Source organism: Pteropus medius, unplaced genomic scaffold (assembly GCF_902729225.1).
Source record: "Pteropus medius unplaced genomic scaffold, Ma_sr-lr_union100, whole genome shotgun sequence".
Taxonomy (NCBI): Eukaryota; Metazoa; Chordata; class Mammalia; order Chiroptera; family Pteropodidae; genus Pteropus; species Pteropus medius.
In genome coordinates, this window is record NW_024351731.1 from 5,976,427 (window position 1) to 5,985,255 (window position 8,829).

Sequence of the window (8,829 nt, forward strand, 5' to 3'; positions counted from 1 at the left end):
TGGACAGTGGCGTTTATGCCGGGCTGGAGCCTGCGCCCCAGGCACCCGGGAGCTCCCCGGCGCCACGAGCGGACGGCAGGGAGGAGGGCGCAGAGGCGGGTGGCCTAACGCCGCCAGTGGCCTCCGTCCCTCCCGCCTCGCACACTCCGCACGGTGCAGGCTTCTGCCACGTGATCGGGACATGTCTTTAAAATATTCTTAGCTGAGTTTTAGAAGGAGCAAATCAGATTGACATTGCCCGATTTTAGTAATGAGCCCATTTACAAACAGCAACCAGTCATGTTCCTGCAAACGTGCTCCCAAGTCCCCTGCTCAGACCGGTGTCCACAGACCCCAGGGCCTCTGCCAGGCCGCCTCCAGGCTGTCCCAGCATCCGCCACCCGGCCCTCCTACCCAGCGGATGCTTGTGGGGCTCGTCCTGCCCGTTCCCCTCAGCCAGGGCACCAGAGAGCCTTCAAGTGACCAGGCCACAGAGGAAGTGCGTTCCCACGTCTGAGGTACAGTGTCGGAAAACACACACCTAAACCAGTCTGCAATCACACTGCATACAGCAGCCCTGCCTCTTGGCTTAAGACACAAGGTGACAACACTCTGAGTTTCAAGTTAGTGCAATCCCGGAACGATCTCCTGGTAAGGACGGGGCTGAGGTGCGAGGGGCCCAGGCACCTCCTTCCCCTGCGTCTGACCCAGTCAGACAGACTTTGGTCGCAAACATCCGAAAGGCTTCCACATATTTAAACCCTGCCGAGCACGAGCGCTGGCTTGTGCGCCGAGGGGCGAGCCACCGGCCCCCCCACCGACCTGCCACCTCGATCCTCACAGCTGCTGTCCCCCCAACAGCGACCCCTACCAAACGTCCTTCGATGTCTTTATTTCAGATCATGGTCAAGTTTAAGGTCGGATCTCAACGGTTAAACGCCCTTGTCGGGAGGTGGTCCCGCCACAAGCTCCTCTTGCTTCCCAGAATCCGGGCCCTGAGCCCCTGCGTTGGCCTGAGCCGGCTGTGGAGGGCAGGTGCGTTTGGCTCATTTCAGACCTTGATCTGGGCCCCCTTTCACCCAACCCATGTCCCCACTCCTGCCGTCTCCCTGTTTCCTGTCAGGAGGCCCCTGGAGGAACAGGATAAACCGGCTGACAGTCTGCCACCTGGACACCCCACGTGGTCCTTAGAACCTGCGATCTTAAAACCACCGAGCTTCAAACTGCATCCAAGTGACCCGCCTGGGGCCCCCCGTGATGAGAGGGGGAGTGGACGCCCAGGGCCGGCTGGGTGGTGGGCTCTCGGGACTGCCGTGGGTGCTCTCAGTAGTAGGAGGGCCACTTCCCGTCCATGCACAAGAGTCACAGGCCGTTCCCAATGTTTAACACACAGAAAACGCTCGTGTCTTGCAGCTGGCCTTCGGAGGGAGGGTGCCCGGCCTCGGAGTGCATCTGATGTGGACAGGCACCCAAAACACAAGCCACAAAGTGCCACCAGCGGCCGAGACATGGCAAGACCAGAAGCCGGTCGAGTACATTAAACACAGTCATTCCTTTAAATATCCAGAAAATTCAAGTAATTTATTTCAAAACTGCTTAGTTTCATCTTGAAATATATATATATATATTTGCTTTAGAATGATCATATTGCAGCATGATTCTCATGCATTTTAAAGTACTTTTTAAAAAAAATCGGCTTGAGGCAGCGAAGTGTGTAAGTGTCTACTTTATCCGGTTCGCGGGGAGGCCTCCCCCTCCTGAGACTGACCGCTCCGAAGGAGCCACGGGAGCCGCTCGCTGTACAGTGCGGTCTGAAAACCATTGCCAGTAGCTGCGGCGTTTGGGGACGGCTCTTCCCGCTGAACCAGGGCCACCGAGCCGCGTCGTCTGGCGGAGGACCTTCCGGCGCAGACAGACACCCCCATCACCGTGCCTCTGGCCCGATTCCAGCGTCCAGCGGGGTGAGCGGGTGACGAGGTCGCAAGAGTTCAGCAGTGTCCGGCCTGGCCGCAGGCCTTGGGAGGGGCCCCGCCCAGAGCCCCGCCCTCAGGGATGGCCCAGCAGGTGGTCGAAAGACAGCAAAGTGCAGCGAGAGCCTCCAAGACCTCGCCCAGGAGACCGCGGGCACGAAGCGGTGGGGGGAGCCCGCAGTGGCCCCTGCAAGCCACCCTTTTCCACCCACCAGCAGCCCCAAGCCCTGGCCCTCCCATCTTTGGTGTGCGGCCACCACCGCTGCCGGGAACAGGGTGCCCTGGGCACAACGCATCAACCTCTCTGAGGAGAGATGCTAAAAAAAAAATAATAAAATAAAAAAATAACAGTTCAGGAGGAAAAATTTTTTTTTCCCTAAAATAATGATAAAGAAAAATGCTCTCCAATGGCTGCAGCACCAACAAAATGCGGCGAGGTCTGACGGAGCGTCCAGACACCTGCAGGCGTCCAGAGAAAAAATTTGGTGAAAACGTTAGTCACTGACTACACGACTATGATCTGACGGACTCAGATAAAATGCAGCAAAGAACACCAGACGGTCTGTTTTCGATTATAACTTCAGAAATACAAAATCTTATTTTTTTCTAAATTGCTTATGGTCTATATTGTAAATCTGCTTGACAATTTAAAAACATGCAGAATAATATACCTGCAGAATAAAAGATAAAGTTGAAATTAAAAGATCTTTTTCAATTAAAAAAAAAAAAGATTTCAAATGATTCTTTTAATTGTGGAAAAGTAATCAGTGTGGAATTTCTGCCTCGTGACTCGACCTACCCTACTGCTACTGTCTGCTCCGTTCAGTGAAGACGCTCGGGGCGCCTGCCGCCCGCCTGCCGCCCCGCGGGGATGCGTGCACGCAGGGGTGCGGCTCAGACCACCGACTCCGTCTCCACGGGTCCCGGCAGGCCCTCCTTCCGCGAGAGCCTCAGGACCGTGGGCTTCTCGCCAGCACCTCCGCTGGACGGCTGGGAAGACAGGCCTTTCTGCTCCTCCTTGGCCTCTTCCGACACCTCCGGGTAGATCACCAGGAACGTGGCCGTCAGGAAGCCCAGGAAAGAGCCCACGGAGGCCACCACGGGGATGACACGCACAGTCCCCACGGCGTCGACCACGCCCCCGAGGGCGGACGCCACCAGGATCTGCGAGATGTAGACCTGGCAGGAGAGGATGGCGCAGTCGATGCCGAAGCCGCGCCTGGAGCTCCCGGGGCTGTGCTGCACGTACTGCAAGAGACAGCGCGCCACGGTCAGCGCCACGGCCCGACCCGGAGGGAGCGCACCGGCCCCGCCACCCTCCCCGCCCGCCCGCCCGCGCTGGAAGTCCTGGCCGTTGCAGTCAGTCGAACGACATGGACAGGGGTGAGCGCGCAGGACGCAGAACTCACTGCACGTGGACGGCGAGGCCGCACAGAGAGCTCCCGACAATCTGCGGCGGCCACGAGACCAGAGGAACGTGCCACGCCTGTGGGCGGGGGGCTCGACTCCTTAAAGCTGGACGCTCCAAACAAGCGGCCGTGAGCAGCCAGGGTGGCCCTGGAGCCGCCGGGCCGAGGACCTCGCACTGCCGAGTGTCAGGTCTTACGTAAAGCTACTGCCCGAGGACAGAGAGGCACCTGACCGCGACAGAGATGGCACCCACGGAGTGCGGCACAGGGTCAGGCAGCCATCTGACGTGCGGAACCGCGAAGCCTCGCCCCTTCCCCTCGGCCCATGCTCACGCGACACCCGCCTCCTGCAGCAGGGTCAGGGGACCCCGCATGGCAGAACCCCGACGCCACCTGCGGCAGGATGGGTGGGTGCAGTGGCCACAGAGGCACGAAGGGCCGCGGCCAGCAGGAGGGGACTCGGACACGAGGCGAGTGAGAGGCAGACACTCGGCCTACACGCTCAAACCCCGGCGTGACGAGCAGTCCGCAGCGGTGGGGGCGGGGCTGGGGCAGCGGACCACTGTCCTGCTTCTCGTCCGCGAAGGTTTACGAGCCTGGTCCGCCCTCCGCAATCCACGAAGTTGTTCACCTGCGATGTGCGTACTTTCCTGTAGTCACGTTACACCTCAACTAAAAGGTTCAGGTTTGCAGTAGCTCGGCACTTGGGAGGCACCAAGTACCGTTACTCCAACACGTGCTCGACATACAACATTGAGTCATTCTGTGTCCTTGCCACAGCAAACTTTGCTTTAGTGACAGTTTAAGAGATTAGAAAGTTAAACATGGCTCAGGCGTAGAAGAAGAGACGCAAGCTCACGGTGTTTTCTCTTTGCCTGGGAAGGGTCTGAGCGTTAAGTCTGAAAACCATCGTCAACACCCGCACTGTGGCTACTGAGCACTGACAAGTGGCTCATCTGACCCAAAGTGCTGTATGTGCACAGCAAACACCAGATTTTGAGGACCGGGTGAGAATGCAAAATATCGCAATGTTTTATGTTGAGTACATGTTGAAATGATGTTTTGGATGCCCTGGATCAAGTACGCTATTACAATTGATTTTACCCGTCTTCACCTTTTGCTGTGGTTGCTGGAGTGTAGACCTACCTCGGTGGCTTGCACTGTCCGATAGGACAGAGCTTGCCCTTCCCAGCGGCCTGAGAGGGGTCCATGGGGGCAGGCAGCCTCCTACTCTACCAACAGCAAGCCAGGGTGCACCTGGAACCTGCAGGCAGGTGGCCGAAGGAAGGGACTCCTGCAGCCGGGGAGCCTGTGCCAGACGGGCCCGGGCAGAGGGCCGCTCTGGAAGAAAGGCCCAGGAGGCCCCTGTGCCCTGAGCGCATCCTCGTGTGAGATGCAGCGTGGTCTAGGTGAGTGGGGGACAAGTCAGGCTTTGGAGCCAGGCGGTCCGTGGTCCGTCACAGTGCGTACCTGCAGCTGGCCAGCCGGCGCCCTGGCGCCCCGGCACCCTGCCCGCCAGCCCCCGCGGCCACAGACGCACCTCTTTGATGTCGTGGTACTGCCCGAGCAGAGCGTAGGGGCAATAGGAGATGCTCATCGACACGATGCCCATGGTGCTGATCATGATCATGGCGATGTAGACGTTGGCAAACATGGCCATCACGGCCGTGCCCACGGAGAAGCCCAGCGTCCCCAGCACATAGATGATCCTGATGCTCAGGTCATAGTTGTCCAAGTATTTCTGTAACAGGGCTGCAGAGAGAGCGCGGCCTCACAGGACGCTGACCGGCAGACGGCCGCTTCACGCCTGTGGCTCCGCCCAAGCCCCGGCCCCAAGGCTGGACGCTGGCCCCGAACGTGCTTGCAGCTTGCTGTGCCCCATGTCCAGGGGTCGCAGATCCTCAGAAAGAGGTTGGCCTCTGGGTCCCAGAGCCCATCAGCCGGCCCGTCCTGCTGCTCCCCGGCCCCTTGCCCCGCCCAGCCAGCCTGGCCCGGCCGCACTCCGCAGCCTCCTCTGCCCTACACCAGTCCTGCTTCGGGGACTCGGGCTGCTGCTTGTTCCCTCACGGGTGCCCGTGGGTCTGGAAAGACAGACCCCTGCTCACCCTTCCTGACCCAGGAGCTTGCATGTCACCCCACCAGGAAGCCTCACATCACTGTCCTGAGGACCCCCGTCAAAGCACCGACAGCCACGTGACCGTTACACTGGCTTCCAGCTACTTCGTGCCATGTATGTCGGCCGCTCTCAAGGCTAGGTCAGGCTGACGCAAAGCCGGCCACCTCCTCCATGGATCGGATGGGAATGGTAGGAGGCCCCTGACTGATTACGCCCCACCTGCGGGCGTGTTGGGCACGTCATGCCCAGGACTGACGTCCATCCCCCCGATCCCCATCCACCCAGGATAAAAACTGTGCTTCCAGGGAGTGGCCTCTGTGCACTACAGACTTCTGCAGCTGCCCCGTCCACAGGCAGGCCCCGAGCTCACCGCGGCCCTCACGCAGGACCGAAGCGCCCGGTTCCTGTGCCCACACCACCTACCTCTGTCCTCCTAAGGCACCACGGCCTCAGTGGCACAGTTCCTGCAGCCCTGCCACCACCTGAGCCCATCCCTGGTCGGACCCACCCACCTCCCGCAGGACCGCCGGCAGGGGCGGGCACACGGAGGATGGCCCGCACTCGGTTCTCGGGGCTCCTGGTTGCCAGTGTCGGGCTCCAGTGGCTTCTCCCTGAGATGACGCACGAGTTTCCGTGATTCTGTCCCTGTGGGACACATGGCCCCGTTCAAAGGAGCAGGATGCCCTTGGCCGCACTTCCAGACCCGGTGACCGCTTACCTGAGCAAATCGCACCAGTAGCTGCGTAGATGACCAGGCCCCAGCAGCCCATCTTCACGCCGGCGTTGTAGGCCTGCCAGGCGGTTGAGTTGGAGGGAGCCTGTTGCAGAAACGAGACTGGGGTTCAGGGCACAGCGACCTCGTGCCACACCCTCTGGGCAAAAGAGGGTATTTTACATCTCAGCTGCAGGCAAGCTATTTAAAGAGGTGACGAGCACCGGCCAGCCTGCTCCTCCCCTGGATCTGGCCCGACCTGACTGGCGTCCACACGGAGGAGCTCACACAGACCCATGTGAGGGATGGCGTGGAGGGACCCGAGCTGAGGCCAGCCCAGCCCAGCCCAAAGTGACTCAGCCACAGGCGTGAGCCAGCTAACACCACGGGGACAGAAGCGGCGCCAGCTGAGCCCGGCCGCGCGTGATAACCGATCGCTGTGGAAGGTACGAAGCCTGGGGAGCCTGGTGCACCGAAGCTACGCCTCGGTTCTGGCCTCTGACAACGCTCCTGCCCGGCGAAAGCCCTCGGCCTTCCTAAGTGCTGACCGTGGACACCGTGGGCTCACACGGTCCCTGACCACAGCCTGGGGCTCCGGGAGGGGCCCTGGGAGAGAGAGCCCTGGGCATGAGGACGCGTCGCGTGCGGGGCGTGGCGGGCAGCGCCGCCCAGCTGTGCCCGGGCTCCTCTGGCTCAGGCTTCGTGACCGGCTGTGAGCGCCACCCCTCCCCGCGCCGGCAGAGGGGGCCCTGGCGCTCACCTTGGGGTCCCCGTCGAAGATGACCTGGCCCATGAAGTCGGTGTAGAAGACGGCCTCGGCGATGACGGAGAACCAGGTGAGCAGGTGGCAGAGGCAGAGCCGCGTGAGCTCGCGGGGCATCTTCAGCATGGACAGCCACAGCAGCCGCACGGTGGTCTCGGCCTCGCCCTCCTCGCTCTCGGTGTCGGCGCTGGAGCTGGTGGCCCCGCTCTGGTTGCGGCGCCGGCACCGCTGCCGCTGCCGCTGCTGCAGCTCGTACAGGTCGCTCATGCTGCGCGAGGGCTTGATCAGCACCACGGCGTTGGCGCGGCGGTGGCGGTAGCGGTGGGAGCCGATCTTGCCGTAGTAGGAGAAGGTGCCGGAGGCGTGCCGGCGGGACACGTGCCGGCGCCGCCGCACACAGCCGGGCGCGGCCGCGGGCTTCGGGGCCACGCGGGGGCCGTCCCTCGGCGGGGAGCCGCTCCCGTTCGGGACTTTGGCTTCGTTCGCGTGATTGTCGAGCAGCGTGGCGTCCTCTTTGGCGGTTTCCCTGAGCAGCGAGGACAGGCGGGGCAGCCTGGCCACGGCGAGGTCCTGGCTGGTGCTGCGGGGGGTGCTGGGGGCCGAGGCGTCGTGGAAGATGGAGGGCTCGATGTCGTGCAGGAACGGCAGCTCGGGGCCCAGGTCCAGCGCGGCGTCCGGCACGTGCAGCACTGAGTCGCTCTTGCTGCGCACGAGGTCCACCTCCAGGTAGTCCAGGGGCAGCGCGTGCTCCGACTGCGCGTCGTCGGGGAGCGGGGCGCTGCTGTCCGGGGCCGCGGCCTCCGCGCCGCGCTCCTGCTGGGGGCTGTACTGCTCCTCCTCGATGCTGCACAGGTGCAGGGCCACCGACACCGTGAACACGATGGCCGCGAAGAAGAACAGCACCTGGTTCTGCGTCCGGAACCAGGTGCCCAGGAAGGTCTGCGTCCAGTCCAGTCCCCCCAGCACGTAGCCGATGGCCCCGCCAAGGCCTGAGTGGGCAGGAGGGGACGCAAGTGGCCAGTGAGCGGTGCCGGCGCCTCGGCCCCCAGGCAGACAGGCCGGGACAGACCTGGAAGGGGGCCAGGGCACCACCCACAGTCGCACCAGTCAGGACACGGTTTGGGAGGGACAGTGAGGAAATGACAGAAGCAAAACGCGACAGCCCCGCTGACCCCTGCTGAACGGACCAGGAGCAGACAGACGGCTGTCAGGCTGGGAGACAGCGGGCCCCCGTGCCCCAGCACCAACCGCCACCCGCTAGGCTGCGGGCGTGGGCATTCCCATGGGACGCGAACGCTGCCTGGCCAGCGGGCCAGCCCCATCCCGGCTCCACTGAGCTGGGGGTCCCTGCTCACCGCCTCCACGTGGGCGTCTGCGGTGGAGCTGACCGGGGGCCCTGGCCAGGTGGGGCTGGGGAGGAGGGGTGCTCACCGGCGGAGAAGGCGTGGATGTTCAGGGCCATGTCCTGCTCCTCGCTGTCCACCACGTCCAGCAGGTAGGCGCGGATGGGCCCCTCGGTCGCGTCTGCGCTGAAGTCCAGGACCACCACCCCCAGCACCGTGAGGACGATGCCGATGGGCTGCCGGGACGGGACGTCGCCGAGGGACAGACCTGAAGCGGCACCCGGGGCAGTCAGAGCCCAGCGCCCAGGTGCCGACGGTCCCCGCCGGGGCGAGACGGCCACACTCACGGCCACGCTCACGCCCCAGCCAGGGGGGGCGCCCTGCGCACAAAACGCACGCTCGGGCTTTCCCACGTCTGCCGACCACGGGGCTGTTTTGCCTCCCTGTTCACACTGGCTGCTCAGTCACCCTCGGAGAGCGTCCTTGCCTTTCCGTGACTGAAAGTGGAGACGGTGTCCTGACCCGGCCTTCACGGGG

The 8,829-nt window shown here is 62.7% G+C and overlaps 1 protein-coding gene across 7 annotated transcripts in view; it reads right to left on the reverse strand.

Moving 5' to 3' along the window:
• Nucleotides 1–1,529: 1,529 nt before the first annotated feature.
• SLC45A4 (solute carrier family 45 member 4) overlaps nt 1,530–8,829 on the reverse strand; it is a 70,913-nt gene continuing 63,613 nt past the window's right edge. For 6 of the 7 annotated variants that reach the window (XM_039845923.1, XM_039845925.1, XM_039845924.1 and 3 more), the window contains exons 4-8: nt 8,381–8,560; nt 6,947–7,938; nt 6,193–6,292; nt 4,899–5,110; nt 1,530–3,197 (exon numbers count right to left, since the gene is read on the reverse strand). In XM_039845923.1, the coding sequence (XP_039701857.1) occupies nt 2,844–3,197; nt 4,899–5,110; nt 6,193–6,292; nt 6,947–7,938; nt 8,381–8,560 (1,838 nt within the window). In that variant the 3' untranslated portion in view covers nt 1,530–2,843. The remainder of the gene's footprint in view (nt 3,198–4,898; nt 5,111–6,192; nt 6,293–6,946; nt 7,939–8,380; nt 8,561–8,829) is intronic. The other variant, XM_039845930.1, reaches the window with a different exon arrangement.